At 40.4% G+C, this 20,203-nt stretch overlaps 1 protein-coding gene across 3 annotated transcripts in view; it reads left to right on the top strand.

Annotated features, from left to right (window-relative positions):
* Positions 1 to 19,593, top strand: part of TXLNG (taxilin gamma) — a 43,888-nt gene extending 24,295 nt beyond the window's left edge. For all 3 annotated transcript variants that reach the window (XM_016211175.2, XM_087813353.1, XM_016211176.2), the window contains 7 exons: positions 3,090 to 3,260; positions 4,540 to 4,734; positions 7,567 to 7,686; positions 9,189 to 9,263; positions 13,305 to 13,397; positions 15,588 to 15,683; positions 16,637 to 19,593. In XM_016211175.2, coding sequence (XP_016066661.2) covers positions 3,090 to 3,260; positions 4,540 to 4,734; positions 7,567 to 7,686; positions 9,189 to 9,263; positions 13,305 to 13,397; positions 15,588 to 15,683; positions 16,637 to 16,969 — 1,083 coding nt within the window. In that variant the 3' untranslated portion in view covers positions 16,970 to 19,593. The remainder of the gene's footprint in view (positions 1 to 3,089; positions 3,261 to 4,539; positions 4,735 to 7,566; positions 7,687 to 9,188; positions 9,264 to 13,304; positions 13,398 to 15,587; positions 15,684 to 16,636) is intronic.
* Positions 19,594 to 20,203: the final 610 nt, after the last annotated feature.

Below are 20,203 nucleotides of genomic sequence, written 5' to 3'. Positions count from 1 at the left end.
CCTTCTGTTCAGAGCAGCAGGAAACCCCTGTGTATCAATGAAAATGGCCCAGAACAAATGCAACAATGACAGAAAACTGTGTGTGTTCAGATTGCGGGCTTTGGGAAAGGAACGCTTCGATTGGCTATGGAAGACAGTCCTTTTTGCTTCCATCCTCATGAGGAGAATCATGCGAGAAGTGGTGGAAAAAGAAGATAAGAACAAAAAAGGGAAAAGAAAAAAATGGAGGAAAGAGTAAAAGACTGAAAGGAAGCAGTGTAGGGTTAGCTACCTGACAACAGCAGCTAGCCATGAATGGGTTAGAAGAAGAAAGGGCAAATAGTCACCTAGGGCGGTCCTCAGACTCACACAGGCCATTGGCCCTTTTGTTAAAAGGCACCTTCTGATTCACTGGGTCTGGGGTGGGGCCCGGGAGTCTTCGGTTTAACAAGCTCCCAGGTGATGTGAGGATACTGTCAACCCTTGGATCACACTTTAAGGAGCAAGGATCTGGGGTGTTTTTGTGTGTGGGGGGCTTGGGGGGCTATGTTTATTTTTAGGCACCAGTAATAATCACTAAATTAATTTTTGGATGTGAAGTGTCACATCCAAAAGACTATTTGTGCTGAACATATGAAGAATGAAATGTGTACTGTTTTCAGAAAATATTCTAAAACTTGATTTAAAAAAAAAAAAGTCTTTATTGATTTCAGAGAGAGGAAGGGAGAGAGAGAGAGAGAAACATCAATGATGAGAGAGTCATTGATCGGCTGCCTCCTGCACGCCCCCTACTGCAGATTGAGCCCACAACCCAGGCATGTGCCCTGACCAGGAATCGAACCTCAATCTCCTGGATCCTCGGTCGATGCTCAACTGCTGAGCCACACCGGCCAGCTAAAGCTTGATTTCTTGAAACAATACTCAGTTCCTTTAAAAGGTAGAGGATATATGTTACGTAGCAGCGAGACCATCAAGGGAGTAGCCTTTTCCTAAGGATTTTTCAGAAAACTTCCCTTTGCCATCACTGCCCTCTGCCCTTTTTGTGACAGCATCTTCTGACATTATTGATTGTTTTGGTATGGACACGTAGAAACATCCTGTAGAGCAGGTGCACTGGTGCACTGCACCGTATCGGGATTGTCCATTGGGGAGACCTTGTGGCCACCACATTCACCAGTTAACATGGGTTCATGAGATCACATTTCACTGGCTAAGTGTGGATAGCATTAGGGCTCTAACATGGTCCTTAGTACATTAGGGTGCTATTCTTTCCCCTTCCTTGGTTTGTGTAGATTATTATAGCTAATAAGAAATCTTGATATCTGGTTGGGTAGCTATGTCCTCCTTATTACTCTTCTTGTCAGAAGTATCTTGGCTATTCTTGACTCTAAATTCTCTATACAATTTTACAATTTTAGATTCAACTTATTAGTTCCGTGGGGGGGGAGAAACACCTCTTGCGGATTTTGAAGAGTATTAATGGATATCTTTATATGAAAAAAATGAAATTAGATCCTTACTCATCATATACAATGATCAACTCTAAATGGATTAAGGATTTTAATGTCAAAAATTAAGCTTTAAAAATTTGAGATATCATTTATTTAGACATATTAACAGGTGAATATTTTTCCAAACTTAGGTTATAAGGGGAGGATTTTTTACAACACAGAAAGACCTATCAGAGAAAAGATTGCAAGAATCAACTATATTGAAATTAAGACTTTCTGTTCATCAAAAGACATTTTATTTTTATTTATTTTTTATTATTATTTTTAAATCGTCACCTGAGGATACTTTTCCATTGCTTTTTCAGAGAAGAGTGGAAAGGAGAGAGAGAGAAACATTGATGTGAGAGAGACACATCCATTTGTTGCCTGCCACTGGGGCTGGGGATCAAGCCTGCAATCTAGGTACGTGCCCTTGACTGTAATCAAACCCAGGACCCTTCAGTCCCCAGGCTGATGCTCTAACCACTGAGCAAGCCCGGCTAGGGTGGATTTTACATTTTTAAAGCATTATTTTAAGAAAAGAGGATGACACAACAGACACCACATGTGGCCCACAAAGCCTAGAATATTTACTTTATGGATATTTACAGAAAAAGTTTGCTGTTCCCTGATCTATAGCTACATGTGAACAATCTGGATGACTCCTAGCAATATAACCTACAGCTGTGCTGTCCAAAACAGCCATTAGCCACATGTGGCTATTTAAGCTTATATTAATTTAAATGAAAGAAAATAAGAAATTTCATTCCTCAGTTGCAGTAGCCACCGTAAAGTTAAAACAACTAAAACGAAAATGATTTCTTTTAGGACCACACACAGATGACATAAAGAGGAGAGCAAAGGAGTAGTGAACCCAGGATTCAGGATTGTGGTTACCCTGAGGCGGGGAAGGCTGGGGGCCGCTAGTCCTCGCTGGAGTTACAGATAGTATCTGCAGAATTGGCAGCCTTTTGGAGCTGTGCCATAGAGTTTACAAAGGTATTGCTTTTCCGCAGGAATTTTCATAAAGGAGTTTTTAATAGCTGTAAGGACACATTGCCAGTAAGGATGCTTGGTATGTTTTAATAGGCCACCAGGTGTCACCCTTGTTCTTGAAATCATGACTCGGCATAATTTCATTCTGTGAAAGGTCAGTAAGGCTGCCATCTTATCTGTTAGTGTTGATTTAACCTTGAAATAGAACCATTTGCTCCAAACCTGAAATTGCAGTGATTCCTCTCTCGCAGAGAACCCTTAGTGCTGCTTATGAAATTCTACTTTGGAGAGCCTTTTCATGAAAGTAGCCTGTGTGTGCTTTCAGAAAAGTAAAACTCAACACTGTTGATTCCTAAAAAGTTATCTGAAAAACATCATTTTTTGTTTTCAGTAAGAAAATAGACTAAGATGGTTTTTCCTACTCTAGATTGTTTGCTTACTTGCCTATCACAACTGGAAAAGAGAAGGTTGGCAGAGTAGAGTGGCATAAAACAATTGGAAATAAAATATTACACTAATAATTTGGTTATTAAAAATGTGTTCATAGCTCTTACTGTAATTCTTCCATCCATAACTCAAAGGTTTTCAATGTACTTCCTAAATGTAAAGTGCTTGTTATTTTAGCTGGAGGAGAGCAGGAATGTTCAGAAGCAAATGAAGATTCTGCAGAAGAAGCAAGCCCAGATCGTGAAAGAGAAAGTTCACTTGCAGAGTGAGCACAGCAAGGCTATCTTGGCAAGAAGCAAACTAGAGTCTCTCTGCAGGGAACTTCAGCGTCACAACAAGACATTAAAGGTTAGTTGGTTCATTGTTCTGTTTTTCAGGGGGAACTAACTCAGTTTTTTATAATCACCGTGTACCTATTTAAAAAGTCCTTTTCTGTATTTGGAGATAGAGCTACCATCTTGCTTTCTATTTTGCTTGGCCTGATGCTTCTTAGTGTCCGTCATACTTGCTCAGGGGGATCTAGATGAGTTTGGTGTTTAGAGCAAGCTTTCCTGCTTGGAGCCATGACTTAGGAAGCTCAAAGTTGCCAGTTTTCTGCTGAGCATTAATGTAGTTCATTACCATGTATGAGAATCTGACATGCGATGAGAAGTGAGTGGGAACAGACTAGAGGCAGAATGAGCCAGGGAAGGGAAAGCATGTGCTGAGCTCCTCCAGGCTGTTACTCAGCTGCCTTGCCAAGCTGCCCTTGTCCATGCCAGCTACCCAGTTCCTGAGTACTTTTAGAAGAGCACTTACACCTTGGCCCATCATAAAGAAAGAGAGAACAGGCACCCAAAGATTAATTGGTACCAACAGCGGAAGAAGGAAAAAGAGCAGAGACACAGGGTGGGCCCTTCCTCTTACAGAGTTTCGGTTTGGTTTCACTGAGCAGGACTTTATCAGACTCCTCCACCACAGCACACCCCCAAGGCCTAGAATACAGGAGCACTTAGGAGATGGACCTGCACCTTATGTGGGAGCCTATGGTTTTTCCTTTGCTTTTGAACCTTTGGATTTAGATGTTAATTAAAATAGATGGTATTTTTTTCCCCATAGCAAATCAATAGTTTGGTTGGACTGGTAACTGTTTAGACATGTAGAAGTCTTTTAACAATGTCTATCCTAACACGAGTTGAAAGTAGGCTTTTTAAGATACAGATTCTGTTTGTCCTCTTGCTCCTGGGAAGTAGAAGGTATGTTCCAGAAAGTCAGCTGCAAGAAGGTATCTATCTCTTGAGGCTGATTTAAGATGCTGCCTTGTGGAACCAGCAAGGAGGGTATTTGGGAACATAGGTAGAGGGAGCTGGGTACATGGACAAGCTCCTTACTTGTCTGTCAGTATAGTGAATTTTAGATGGTCACATGGCACTTAGAGCAGGGCAGTTTGTGTGTCTCTGATTGTTCCATGTATTTAGGAAAAGCTGCTTGCTTTTAAATGAGAGCCTTCTGTAGTAAATAAAGGGAGGAATTAGAGTTCAGAAGCATCCCTTTAGGGTAGCAGTAAATGAACCCACATAGCAGCAGCTTTTATGAGCATCTTATCCATAGGCCTATGCCATTAACAGAAATTATTTTCCATAATAAGGAAGAAAATATGCAGCAGGCCCGAGAGGAGGAAGAAAGACGTAAAGAAGCAACTGCACACTTCCAAATTACTTTAAATGAAATCCAAGCACAGCTGGAACAACATGACATACACAACGCCAAACTCCGCCAGGAGAACATTGAGCTCGGAGAGAAGCTGAAGAAGCTCATTGAACAGTACACACTGAGGGAGGAGGTAAAGACGTTTTGTTTGTTTCAACAGCTTCTCATTGTTAGCAAGATCTTTTCACCATTCACTACTAAACAAGTCAAACTTGGCACAGGGTGTTGTTGAACTGTTGTGTTTGCAGAGTGGAAGGTGGGCCTCTTTTAGGAAAGGCTCAGCCACCACTCTTTTCTCCCATGTGATACTGGAAGATTGTGTTTTTAGCATACAGATCCCCCCCCCTTATTTAGGCTAATAATGAATAAATGGCCATCAAATGCTCCATCTCTCAAGACGTGTGATAATCTGTACAGTCCATACCACCATTGTATTACACCTATGTTTCAGATTTTTTTAAAAAAATAGGGGTTTTAAACTATTTGGGAGGAAAAAACCAATTTCTGAACCATCATACATACAGCCATTGAAATAGAAGGTTTACTGGAAGGATCCATGGCTGCTGATTTTGGTCATGGGCCTCCAACTAAGACTTTTACAAGCTAGTTGAGGAGTTCAGAGGTGGTATCTAGATTAAATGCAAATAGGTGATAACCTGCTTTGTAAGGTTTCTTCTAGAGGTCAAATGGGCAGGGTTAGAGGTGTTAGGGTTTTTAAATGATGCATCTATTCCCTGCCTTTTTAAAATTTATTTATTTATTTTAATTTTTAAAAATTGATTTTAGAGAGGAAGGGAGAGAGACACACACATCAGTTTGTTGTTCCACTTATTTATGCATTCATTGGTTGGTTCTTGTATGTGCCCCGACCAGGGATCGAACCTGCAATCTTAGTGTATTGGGACAACACTCTAACCAACTGAACTACCAGACCAGGGCCTCCTCCTGCCTTTTAAGTTAGTAAAATGTACTTTTATCTGTGTTGTATTCCTTACACAAATAGATTTAAATGGCTGATTCAAATTAAAAAAATAAAAAGATTGTGGCATCTTCTGTGGGTTACTTTATCTAGTTTTCAAGGCAAACCTTAGATTATATTAATTCAGAATTTTATATACAGCCCTTCAAAAATTTAGGTGTTTTCTTTAGTTTTTTTTTTTAAAATCCTCACCGAGGATATTTTTTCCATTGCTTTTCAGAGAGAATGGAAGGGAGAGAGAAAGAGAGAGAGAGAGAAACATCGATGCGAGAGAGACACATCAATTGGTTGCCTCCCGTACGCTCCCCAACCGGGGCCGGGGATCGAGCCTACAACCGAGGTACGTGCCCTTGGCCGGAATCAAACCCGGGACCCTTCATTCCAAGGGCCGACGCTCTAACCACTGAGCCAAACTGGCCAGGGCCAAAGACTTAGTTTTTAAAATGATTTTATTTTTATCACTCATCACCTTTTGCTTTTTCCTTTTCTTTTATGTTTTATCATGGAAAATTGCAGACTTAGACAAAAGTAGAGAAGATATGTCACCTGGCTTCAGCAGGTGAAACCATAGTTTCAGCTATATTCCTTTCACCTTCCCCTGGGTTATTTTGAAGCAAATCCAAGGTGTCATATTATTCCATTTATACATATTTGAGGGTGTACTTCAAAAGATAAGGATTCTTTTTTTAAGCATACCCACAATAGCATTTCATACCTAAAAATTAACAGTAATTATTTAATGTTAAATATCTAGTCATTGTCCAATTTTTCTGATTCTCTCCCCTTTTAACATTTATTATTATTTTTTAATCCTCACCCAAGTATATATCTTTTGATTTTAGAGAGAGGAAGGAGAAGGAGAGGGAGAGAGAAACATCGATTGATGGGTTGCCTCTTGTACATGCCCCTATTGGGACTGAACCCACAACCTAAGTATGTGCCCTGACCAGGAATCCAACCCGTGACCTTTTGGTGCATGGGATGGCACTCCAACTGGCCAGGACTCTCCCCTTTTTTAAAAAAAAAATTATTTGGATCAAGATTCAAATAAAGTTCATCCCTTTCACTGTTTGGTATATCTCAAGTCCCTAACATAAAGATTTCCTTTTGCTCTTTATTCTTAGAATGTCTTTATCAAAGATACTTTTTTTGCCCTAGAGAATAAAATTTCTATTAGATTATAAACCCCCCAAATTTTTTTTTTTTACAATTATTCTTTTAGTTTTGTTGTTTAATGTGACAGTCTGCCACATTGTAGATGTAGGATACTTGAAAATTATATGTTTAAATCACATTACTGTGTCTTATTAATTTGAACATTGTCAGATGCTCTTTCTTCGGTCAGGAAGAGTTACTCTTTCTGCATCTGAGAAGGGATGTTCTGATTAAATTATTGTACATAAATAACCACATAACAGTTCTGTTTGGAAATAATAATAGCCTTTTACCAAATGGCTATTATGCGCCTTACATAATGTGACCATTGGATTGGCTTTTACACCTCTGCAGTGTGGGCATGGCCGTCCCCCCATAGGTAGGGGAATGAGATTCAGCAAGGGGGGGGCACCTGCCTGAGGACATTCCTGCCTTCACAGTATGCTTCCTCCAGCTAAGAAATTGGGAAAATTTAATGGGCAGAAAAAATCATGAATTCTGTGTATGATGTATGGCTTAACAGTTGGAGCTCCTTATCCATCTTTTTCTTGATACAGCCTTAGCCTCATCATCATCGTAGGTCAGAAATAGGAAAGTACAGGCATGTGGCTGCCAAGGCCCTTAATGGCCCACCTCCAAAAGGGAGGGCACGGGGTGGTAGGAGAGGGCCCCCTTCCTGAGGTGCAGGGCAGAAAGACACACTGTTACTAGCTTTGGTGGCATTAGCGGAGAAAGCAGGGTAAGAAGCAAGGCATTGTCACTTGTGTTATGTTTCCTTGTCATTGTGCTCCATTTTCATTAAGTGATGGGAGAATTTGACTTTCCCTGCAGCATATTGATAAAGTGTTCAAACATAAGGAACTGCAGCAACAGCTTGTGGATGCCAAGCTTCAGCAAACGACACAGCTGATAAAGGATGCTGATGAAAAACATCAGAGAGAGAGAGAGTTTGTAAGTTCTATTTCTCACAAAAGAAATTATTGCCTAATTGTAACCAAAGCCATTTAAAATATGTAAACTTATTCTACATATATTGTAGCACCTGGGTCATGCTAATTGTTTTTTTTGCTCTAGATTGAGAAGGGCATGTGTGTGTTAGAAAGCAGTTGGCTTTTTATTTCTGTTTTTTTGTATAGAAGATTTACTAGAGAGATTAGACCACATTACTGGAAAGACCTGCACTTGTTTGATTTCCTGTGCTTAGAATATTTATTTCACTTTTAAGTAATGGTCACCAAGTTCAAGAATGATACCAGTGTTTAGTACATTTGGCAATTCAGTTTAATATCAAGCTTACCAAACACGGGTCTTATATAATACTGTTATATTTTGTTTTCAATAAAGTACCTTAAAACTAGGGAAACTATTTGTTTACTTACTTGCCTAATTTTCTGATAAAATTTTTAACAAAATTCTCTATGCCCTAATCACTCAGCATTGTTCTGAGAGTGTATGCTCAGATTATATTGCCTGTCAATAATTGTGAATACAATGGAATCTCATTGGGTGGGTATGTATATTTAACACGTGGAAAATCAACTATATGTGCTTAACTAAACAATAAAGTAAAAATGATAAATGGTTATGATATGAAGACTGTTCATCCAGCTCTCCCTCAAATAGCCTAGGCCCCGAGGTGGGCGTGATATGAAGACTCGTTCCTGAGTGGCCCTCATGATGTGAACATGTCCTGTTGAGTGTGCGTGTAGGGTTAAGAGAGACACACTGTTCACACAGCGTGGGTCTGCCATGTGAATTGACAGTGCTATCCCATGTGTCATTTCCAGAGTTGGAGTGTAAGTTTCATGTACGTACACACACACATCACATGTATATGCTTTGTAGTTTATTTAAGGACTTTCGAGGCTTATTTGGACTATATGTGACATTTTACTTCAGGGACTGAATTTCACAGATGCCTACTATGCAACTTCACTATATAATTTTCTTGAAGCCCAAGTACATAAATTAAAGCTCCCATTTCCCTCTCCCCCACTTTTTAAGAAGTGGCCAGAAACCAGGCCTCTGATTTCATTGATTTGCTCCATACCCTTTCACCCTGCCTCTCATCTTGCCTCTGTGGAGTAGGGGCTTTCTAAAGCACCCAGATAATGTCAAGATTCCTAGCCATGTTTTTTGCTAATACTAGACTTCTAATTATTTTCACCTAAAACACAACAATTTAGCCCTGAGTTTTATAAACCTATTATTAGGCCTTCACGATACTTCTTCTAAGCTGTAACATTATTCCTACATTCCTAAGTGTTAACAAGTGGAATGGATCAAAGATATAGGTAACTGGCACTTGATGTAACAATATTTCATCTATATAGAGTTGGGGTTCTTGGTAAACTAATGAGTAGAAGGATTCGGCCTAACTGTTGTGTCATTTGACATTGTAGTCATATTTGTAATTACGATTAGTATTTTGCCAGAATGTTTCTGTTTTCTAGTTGTTAAAAGAAGCAACAGAATCGAGGCACAAATACGAACAAATGAGACAGCAAGAAGTACAACTAAAACAGCAGGTAACTTGACAGCAGGGTATAGTAGAATTTATAAGAAAAATCTATGGTTCATTGGATATATGCTTCAATCTCCCAAGATGCTTTTGCTTGTTCACAGCTAGAACTAAGAGTAGATCATGTGTCCCTCTTGGAGTTTTCCTCTTCATTTAGGGTCACCAACTCGTCCCCATTTGCCCAGGACTTTCCTGGCTTTAGCACTCAAAAGCGCTGCTGTATCCCAGGAAACACTTAGGTCTCAGGCAGACTGGGACGATTGGTCACACCATCTGCAGCAGCCCCTTTTCAATATCCCAGGTATTTCCTCCCTTTCTCAGCCTGTTCCCATGTGTGTCAGCTAATTTCCTACTAAAGAAAAACTGATAAATCTTCAGATTTTAGTTCTTTTGTATTAAGCAGAGCCACATGAAATTGCTGAAACTTGACTTCTTTGACCTACAAAATGGCAATCTCATACAGTTTAACCTAAAATCTTTGAAAGTTTGTGCTCTGAGAACATAACTTATTTTTAAAACTTCCTGTTGGGACCATACAGCTCCACTTCCAGGTAGAGCTGTAGGGGTTGTGTTTTTAATGGGAGCCCTCCCTACTTTTTTTTTTTTTTTTTTTTTATGGAACAGTATTGTTGACTGTAGTCACGATGGTGTACATTAGATTCCTGGAACTTACTCATCTTATAACAAAGTTTATACCCTTTGACAACACCTCCCTGTTTTCCTCACCCCTCATCTCTGGCAACTGACATTTTACTCTATTTCTACGAGTTTGACTTTTTAGATTGCACATATATATAAGTGAGATCATACAGTATTTGTCTTGTTCTGTCTGACTTTTATCACTTAGCATATGCCCTAAAGGTCCATTCATGTTGTCACAAATGGCAAGATTTCCTTCTTTTCTTATGGCTGAATAATATTCCATTGTGTATATACACTACATTTTCCTTATTCATTCATCTGTCGATGGGCACTTAGATTGTTTCCATATCTTGGCTATCGTGAATAATGCTGCAGTGAACAGGGGAGTGCAGATATCTTCTTGAGATAGCGATTTCATCTCTTTTGGATAAATACCCAGAAGTGGGATTGCTGGGTCATATGGTGGTTGTATTTTTTGAGGAACTTCCGTAGTGTTTTCCTTAGCTAGGCCCTGGCCAGGTGGCTCAGTTGGTTAGTCATCCCAATACGCCAAGGTTTCGGGTTCCATCCCCAGTCAGGGCACATACAAGAAGCAATCAATGAATGTATAAATAAGTGGAACAGCAAATCAATGTTTCTCTCTCTGTCTCTCCTCATTCCCTTCCTCTCTCTCTCTAAAAAGCAATAAAATAAAATTAAAAAAAAATTCAGTTTGCTAGTATTTTGTTGAGAATTTTTGCATCTATGTTCATTAGGGGTGTTGGTCCGTAATTTTCTTTTCTCGTATCCTTTTCTCGTTTCCTTTCTTGTATCTGGCTTTGGTATCAGGGTAATGCAGGCCTTGTAAAATGAGTTTGGGGGTGTCCCCTCCTGTTTAAATTTTTTGGAAGAATTTGAGAAGAATCGGCATTCTCATTTAAATGTTTGGTAGAATTCACCTGTGAATCCATCTGGGCCTGCGCTTTTCTTTGTTTCCTTCCTATTTTTCAATCCAGACCCCTTAGGTTTGTCCTACTGTGGTGTTTCTTTGTGGTTGCCTTGTGTGGAGTACGGGTGCCAGATGCCTCCTCCCTCAAAGAAAAGGCACAGAAAAGACTTCCCATGTGTTTATGAACAAGAGGAATTAGGCATTTGTACCTATAAGGTACCCTTTTTCACTTAACTAGATTACATTTTGTTGAAAAGTATTACTCATTTTAAAAATTTATTATATAATCAGTTTCTTTAAGGACTCAAAATTAGTTCTTAAGTGCACTGATACATTGAGATTGGCCTGGATCTTTATCAGCGCCTTTTTGGAGTGCTATTTATGATACTTAACCACTGAGCCACGCTGGCCAGGCTGGGCACATTTTATAATGTGATACTCATTTCCTATAAAGCTAATGTACTTAGAGTGAAAATCCAAGAAGTTTTTTTGAACTTTCCACCATAAGTTATAGTCATGCTGGAATGCTTATAGGAAATTTGAATCCCTTATTTGCCCTATAAATTTAGTTGTCTATAAAAATGGAGAAGAGAATCGATGTGGAAAAGGTATAAAAAGTTCATACATGGCTTCAGATGGAGTTTAAAGCAGGTGTCACTCCTCACTGTCCAGTGCAAGGCACCGGAGGGTCCATCTACCAGGCTCACAGGCAGCTCTGATTCTGTTGTACTGTTAGTGCAACTTTTCTTGTGCGATCTGTGTGAACCTGCATCGTGTTATCTGATCATTAGTTTCTTTGCTGTTACCTCTTCCTTTCCCGCTCCCTAAATGTGGCTGTCCTTCCCAAGACTTGGTCTCATTCTGGGCTCTTACTATGTCAGTTTCCAGTGCCTGTTCATGATGTCAGCGTCTTGGTGTGTCTTGACCCACTGTTGTGTAATCCAGACACATAAGTGCAGGTGTCATGGTAGTTCCCACTACCCAGAATGAGCCAGCGTTGACCTCTCAGATGGGGCAGTCTTACCTGGATGTGCCATCCTCAGTGAAAATGAGCCATGCCAAAACTGCCGTAACTTCTCAGCTCCCTCAAGTGCCAGAATTCCCTCATTCCCCGGGCACTACCATTGTTCCCACCCCCAGGCCAGCAGCCTCAGAGGCACTGTCATTGTGTGCCCCTTCACAGACTGCTCACAGATCCTCTGCACTCTTCTCCAATGTGCCCTTAAATGTCTTCATCTTTGCCCTAGCCTCACCTTTCTGCAGGCACGCTTTGGCTATCTTAGTTACCTCATCTAGCATGTCGCTGGTAACATTGCTTTCAGTCTGCTTCTCTCTCCCACATACAGCAGAGCTTGCTTCTAGGTGCTCCCCATTTGCCCATCCCACATGGTAACTGGTGGGCTGGTTCTGTCATAGCACATCCTCCCCCCACCCCATCATGTTCACGTGGCTGTTTAATATTCCTCATGCAGCACTGCTGGAAGTGGAAAGGCTTCACTTATGCTATTTCTTGGCCTCTGATTTCTTTATCTGCTTTCCTTGCATGTATTGTGTGATCTTGAGCAAAACACTTGATTCCTCTGGGCCTGTTTCCTCATTCTGAAAATGTAATTACATTAGATGGGTTTTAAAATATTCCCTTTTGGTCTAAAATAATTCAGCCTACCCTTGAGGCCTCAGTCAGGCCTCACCCACCTGAAACTTTCCTAACTATTCTGTTCTGACCCTACTGTGTGCCCCTTTCTCTGAATTCCTGTTCCTACGGGGAGAAAAAGGTGACTCCATGTTCTGGATTCTGCTTGGCTTCTTGGTTAGCATTATTTTACCACCTAGTATAAAAATTCCTTGAGGGTAGGAGTTAAAAGAAAAATCAGTATTTCTACCTTTTAGCTTTGTTCTCTTAACTGGACTCCCACTGAATTCTTTGTCCCCCTACAAAACCGGTTCTTTGGCTTTTATTTCATTTTCCTGCCTACGTTAAGAAAAAAGATATCTTTGATATTAAGCTAAGAACTGTGCAGGTATTTTTCTAAAAGAATGATCTTTTTCAAGGACAGTTTTTCAAATGTAAGGATGGACAGTGGGTAGTTCATAAAGGATCAGTTGTCTGAAATTTATAGCTATACAACATCCTTCAGTTTTTAATATAATTGGTGGAATGAAGCTAGTAAATGTTTTTACATTTTTAACATTACATCTGAAAAGATGGCTAAATCAACAGATTTCCTAAATTTCGATGCATTTCAGTGGGTTATTAGGACTTCAGCCATCTATGCCCAGGGTCCAAGGATTGGGTGGGTGCACATTTGTTCATTTGTTTGAAATTCTTTATTCACATTTAAGTTTGGCATTTGTTCTTATGTCTGTCATTTATATAACAATTAACATTGGACCATACATAATGTGTTCGTTTTCAAAGTCTTTGGAATTTCAAATTGTTTACCTGGAACTCAGAATATTTCATACTTTTTTCTGTAGCTTTCTCTTTATATGGATAAGTTTGAAGAATTCCAGACTACAATGGCAAAAAGCAATGAACTATTTACAACCTTCCGGCAAGAAATGGAAAAGGTATTTGCATATTTTTGGTAGAATATTATTTAAAAGGGATTTTATGTAAGAAGCTATTTTAAGCATGATCACCGCTTGGATGAGTTTTTGCTGTTATGGTACTGTCTTAAGTTCATCTTTTCTCACCCTCCAGTGGCATCTTATTCGGTCATTTTTCTCTCAGTGTACCCCACAAAGCTGGTGATCTCTATGCTCTTAAATTGTCTTTATTAAAGTGAATTCCTCTATTAAATACAGTTTGTTGTTAGAAATAAAGTGGTTTCTTTTGTGTGTGTGCGTCTTGTTTTATTCATTTCAGGTGATTTCCCCCCCCCACATAGCTGTGTATCCTTGGAGATTAAATTATTTAAAGACATCCAAGCCCCAAACAGTAATTACCTATTTTAGTTGGTTGATATATATATAGGTGTTCCTACCTTTTTAGCTTTTCTTTTTGTGTTAACTATACTCCCAAGTGAATTCTTTTTTCTTCAACCACACCAATTCTTTGGCTTCTGTTTCATTTTCCTATCTACGTTAAGGAAAGAAATTTCCTTGTTATCAACTAAGAACCAAAATACATCCGTATATATCCATCCATCCACCCTTAGTTTACTTGGCAAATTCCCCTTAAAATGGGGGCTTGTTAAAAATGGCGGTGGCTTGGGGAGCAGTGTAGCAGTGCCTTGCACTTCGTAACCATTTGGTAGGTGTTAGTCATGACTATTTCTACATCTTACGCATTGGTTGGGTGTGCGCTCTCTAGGTTAATGTCCCTGTTGCATCATATGTGAGACCATAGACAAGTTATTTAACCTTTTTGTGCCTGTTCTTTCCTCCTTAAAAATACCTTCCCTTCGTAAAATAGAGTATTTTAGACAGTGCTTAGCCATGTTAAGTGCTCAAATTACCACCTTCAGATATTTTTAGACCCAGTAATCTGGAGAATTCAGTGAGCAGCAGATTAGTTCCGCCTGCCAATTCTTTCAGCTGAGGCTCCAGTCGAGGGAGAACTCTTCCCACAGTGAACACTGTAGCTGGGCTCCAGTGCATGGGTGCTGTTGAGGTGGAAGATGGGGGTCCCCCACTTCAGGATCTTCCAGAGAATCCTCTGGACTGGGACACATTCCTCTCTGCTGGTGGCTAGAGATCACTGGGTTAGCACTCAACCCAGATCTTCCACACACTCTTCCCACAGCCTTTGTCCCACTCGGCCTTATGGTAGTTTCATGGGTGCAGCGCTTGCTCTGTCTTATCGATTCCTGTTACCAGCACCTTGCGTGGTGCCCCGCACTGCGAGCAGAGCTGGGGCACAATCAACACTGCATAAGGAAATCTTGAAAACGGGGCTCATTGCTGGACATAGACACATCTCATTCTGAACTCCTAAAAACTGGGGTCTTGTAGCATAGGTTTAAAAACATTTGTTTTTAGACCCATTTTAAAAAAACTGATTTTAGAGGGTGAGGGAGAGGGATAGAGAAACTAGAAACAGCAGTGATTGCTGCCTCCTGCACGCCCCCTACTGGGGATGGAGCTGGTAACCCAGGCATGTGCCCTGACCAGGAATCGAACCTGTGACCTCTTGGTTCATGGGTGGATACTCAACCACTGAGTCACACCAACTGGGCTGTTTCTGGACCCATTCTATCATTAGCAAATCTGAAGTTGTGAGGATGACCAAAGCTAAGGATTAACTACTTTTATCTTTTTCTTGGTTACTAGAGTCATCCCTAAATCATGCTACCTCTAGTTCTGAAACTGATGTAGTCTCAGAGGTTGTGGTAGAGCAATTCTTAAATCTCTTGGGGGCTTTTTCTTCCAAGGATCAGATGAATTACTTTAACTCAGAAAGCTCACAAACATGGCCATATTTTTGTACAATTTGGGGAGGAGGCTCTCATCTTTTGCTACCCCCAGCTGGAATGAAAGATGCACTCCAGCTTAACTGAGTCAGGTGTGGTGTCTGACAGCTTCCTCCATGTGCTGCTGCCCCAGAAATTGATGTTAGATTTTTCTCATAATATGAAACCCCTGCTTTGGTTCCTAGGAGCTTCTGAGATAAGCTCTGCAACCAGCATTCAGCAACAGCTGTCAGCAGGGCCAGGCAGGTGCAGTGATGGGGGTGGGGAGGAATATTTAAACATTTCTGTGGTGGGACTGTGTAGAGATAAGAAATGGATCTTTAAATTTGCAATTGTTGATTCACAGATGACAAAGAAAATTAAAAAACTGGAAAAAGAAACAATAACGTGGCGTACCAAATGGGAAAACAATAACAAAGCACTTCTGCAGATGGCTGAAGAGGTGAGGTGGTTTCCTGTGACTAAGGTGTGCTCTTAGTCATGGGGACTCAAGGCTCAGGTACCCAGCAGGGCAGGGGGCGTGTGTGGTAACAGTAGTGCTATCTGTGGTTGAGGACTCTGGCCAGAGCCAGGGGTGGGGGGTTCTGAGTGGAGCCTGTGCCAGCTTTCCTGGCAGTAAGCTCAGCTGGAAGTGTAGGGGCCACATGAGGCATCGAGTTCCCTAGCCCCGGTGGGTTAGCCCAGGCGTGTTGGCGATGGCTGTAAAGCACCGCGGTTTTGCTTTTGTCTAGAGGAGGGTTTCTCAAACTTGAGCTTGCATCAAACTCCAGCTTGTTTACGACAGACCTGGACGGCTAGGCTCACAGAGTTTGATTCACTCGGTCCAGGTCGGGTCAGATAATTGGCCTTTCTCGAGGGCCCCCACCTTGAGCAGCATTGGACAGCTTTCCCAGTGAGAGCACAGATGAACGACTCAGGCGCCCTTTCTTTCTGTTTTAACTTGGTCTTTTAAAAAAGGCAGTTTTCTAAAGCTGAAATATATTGTGTACAACACTTGATTTCACACCTTCTATCTTCTCACCTGAAAATTGGTAGAAATCTATGCAAAAATGAGTCCCTTTCTATTTTTAATCAGCCCCTTAATTTTCATCTACTAGTCTCTGTGATGAGTATCTTGAATTTCCTTAATATTTCATCAATACAATAAAAGTAGATTTGGTTGTTTTTAAGAAACATGACAAAGGGAATTTAGTTTTGTCACCCTAGAACAATACTGTTACAAATATCGTGGTATTTGTAGATATCTACAGTGAAGCTAGCTAGAATGTTAGATGTTTTGAACATATTCACAAGGTGATTAAACTAGTTTCCAATGTGACTGCCGACCTAATTCTTTGGTATCCAGTAACCCAGTTCATCTTCAGTGAGGTTTTGTACATCTTTTTTTCCCTACAGAAAACCGTCCGTGATAAAGAGTACAAGGCCTTTCAAGTGAAACTGGACCGGCTAGAGAAGCTGTGCAGGGCTCTTCAGACGGAGCGGAACGAGCTTAACCAGAAGGTGGAAGTCCTGAAGGAGCAGGTCTCGGGGAAGGCGGCAGGGGCAACTCTAGCACCGCGCGTGACCCAGTCCTGCGCAGCCCTGGCTTCTCCTAAGGAGCTGAACACTGCCTGGAACAGCGGCACTGGAGTCCCCACAGTGGCGGTTCCCAAGGCAGCCAAGGAGAAGCCGGCTGCACACAAGGCTGTGTCCCTAGGCACCGGGCCAACCATCGAGTCAGTGGACTGAGATGAAGTATGATCACTGTATTGAGAGCTCTATTTTGTGTATAACTTTCTCTGTTAGTAGTAACTATTGGTTTTGTGGTGAAATTTTTCTTACTTTTTCTACCATATCTGTATTTTCTTAGAACTACTGGACTTAGGTGGTACAGGAGGCTGCTTAGCAGTTTTGAATAGTTTTCCTCAGCTGTGTGGCACATCTGCCTCGTTTCCCTTAATTGGCATGCATGTGGTCATTGCCTTGTCCCTTCTTCCCTGCTCCTTGCACAGAATCATCCTAATTAAAATTTCACCCAAGACAGGGCCGACCATTCATGACAAGGGAACTTTGTTCTGATAATGGTTCCTTGATGTGAAAACAATATTCATTTAAACGTCCTGGTCTCCCATCAATATTAATAAAAAAAACACACACATCAAGATGATTAGTTTTGTCTAATAACCCATTTAAATGCCAAGTGAAAAAACCCTCTAGGGTTGGGACAGAAACAAGCTTACCATATTTAATTCAAAATAGTGTTTTGATAATATATCACTTGACAAATTGAGATGGTTGTAAGGCTTCAAATTCCTTAAAGTTTTGGCAGAATATGTACATAAAGGTATCATGTAAACAAACTAGTATATACAGGCAAATAATTGGACAAACAGGCTTAATGTTTATGTAACTAACAACCGTCATACTGCTTTGGTTTCAGGTTAGTTAGAACCAGTGGTGAATTTGGACCACCCAGATGCTTATTATGGGGTAGGTGGTTTGTTTTCCTTTTGGGATTTGGGTACACATCCTCTACTTCGCACAGAAAGCAGTCACTGGTAGCCCTTTACAACAGTGAGGGTAAATTAATGTGTAGCTCTCACCAGGCAGAAGTCCCTCCACTACCTTCTGGCTACTTGAAATTGACGTTCAACTTTTACAACAGTCCTATCGCAAAGTTCTCCATTCCAACCGAAACGGATTCTATTTCCAAAACAGACTGAAATCAACATTTTTAACTTTGGGAAAACTTAGCATAGTTTAGTAGTCAGGATGTACTACACCTTTCTCACCCTTATGTTGTTGTTGTTTTTCTTTTTAAGGAAAAAAAAAATCAGTATTATCAATGTCTCTACACTTGGAATGGGGTACTTTTGAAATTAAGCACATCACCTTTCGATTAATTTTCCTTTGTTCTTTACAGCTAAGTTATGCAAATGATTACTCAGGCTGCAGTGATGGAAATTTTGATTTTTATCCCTAGTATAATTTGCATTGAAATACTTTATGAGATAAAAAGGCTCCATTAGAACTGATGTTAAAGCACATTCCACTGAGCAAAACTATCAAACTGACACTTGTTAAAAATTGCTTACTGGACTGAATAAAGTGTTGTCCAGTTAAGAGTTTTCTCTTTGTTAACATTTATAAAATCCTGCCACATTGATGGTCTAAAATGGGTTGAAAGAATTGAAAATTGTCCAGTAGATACGATAGGAAACAGCACCTGGAGTGGAGGATTATATCTAAGCTTCCACCATCGGTCATATTAATCAAGGGGCCAGATGGTGGAGGAAAAGAAATCCACAAAGTAGGTTATCTAATCACTCTGTCAGAATGAGCTGGAAGCAGAAACAAACATACCCTCCTCCCTCCAACAGCCTCTTATAAATACCCCCCACCCCTCGCTTCTAAATGAAATATTGGACTCATTTCCCAGAGAGGAAATGAATGTATATCAGAAATATCTACTTTAAAATTAGTACTAATGATCACATTTCACCAAGAATTCTGCTGGATGTACAGCTCTTAACATTTTAAGCCATTTATGTAGCCCACCACGTCTTATTGTGGTGCTTGTCTGTGTGGAAGATTGTAAATCTTTGGACCTGTTGCCTATTTTCAAGGGCTTTATAAAGCAATGTGATTAACAGTACTTGGCCTGCTGCTTTTGGCTTACTATGTATTTTTAGCTAGATGCTACCATGGTGTTTAAAGGATATGGATTCTGTCTTGGATGCGCTTGGTGTCCTTTCAGAATCTGTCCTCCCATTATCCTGTGAATAAAAACAAATGGGACCCTGAGGAGGACACCCTCCTAAAGCAATCACCTCACCAGCCCAGTGTTGTGGCTTTGTAGCACGCTGTTGTACCTAACATATTCTAGAACACTGTACTGCTACTAGGCTGGCCCAGAAAGGGTTTCAATGTCGACTTCACTTTAATCGCATTTGTTGCACCACCATGGAATCTTGATGTGTATTATTTATAGTGGCAGTAGAGAAAATGGACCATTTCATCCTGACTTGTAGGAGCACATTTCTTGGTCTTGAGACCAGTATTTTTAGTTATGTATGCAACTGCCTTTATTACACCTGGTCATCACAATTCAATTCTCAGGTGTTGCAGAAAAATCTACCTCTTTCAGACTGTAGATGGAAATAACTGTGAAAAAATGATGCAGATATCTTCTAGTTTGTGCTAAACACACTGCTTTATTTTTACAGCCCACATCTTTCATGAGGATACGAATTGTTAAGAGGCAGTCTTGATTTCCTTTTCAAAGACATTTTGTAGAGATTTTTCACTAATGTGAATCTGATTTTATCTACTCGATTCTGTATAGATTAAGTAAATATGTATGATAAATTTAACACCTTCTGTGTATTCTTTTGTTACCCACATGGCCTTAATTATATAACACTGAAGTCCAAAGACAGTTGTAGGTAGTTGGTTTCTTGGACTTTTTTAAAAAGTATTTTAATTACTGTACAATTTAAGCAATAAGGGATGGGGCACTGTTCACCCTCTGGGTGGCAGAAGACTCATTTTATGTAGCCATACCACTTAGTATGTTTTTAGTCTTGGCTACTCTTAGCACATTCCAGGGGGTACCTATTTGAGTAACAGGAAAATAGTTATGTATGCTTTACACATAGAGAAGCATGAGGAGCAAAAAGTAACATACCAGATTTTCTCTAAGTCAGGTGTACAGGCATAGTGGGCCATACAAGGTTTTTGTTACATTTTTTTGTTTCTGTCTAAACATTTACTTTTCTTTCCCCCCCCTCCAATATATCTTTATTGATTTCAGAGAGAGGAAAGAGGGAGGGAGAGAGAGAGAAACATCAATGATGAGAGTCATTGATCAGCTGCCTCCTGCACACCCCCGACCGGGGATGGAGCCCGCAACCCGGGCATGTGCCCTGACTAGGAATCAAATCCTGATCACCTGGATCCTAGGTTGACGCTCAACCGCTGAGC

This window comes from Miniopterus natalensis, chromosome X (assembly GCF_054644295.1).
Source record: "Miniopterus natalensis isolate mMinNat1 chromosome X, mMinNat1.hap1, whole genome shotgun sequence".
In the NCBI taxonomy this organism is placed as follows: domain Eukaryota; kingdom Metazoa; phylum Chordata; class Mammalia; order Chiroptera; family Miniopteridae; genus Miniopterus; species Miniopterus natalensis.
Note: the sequence above shows the minus strand (reverse complement) of the source record. Positions and strands in the feature narration are given on the sequence as shown.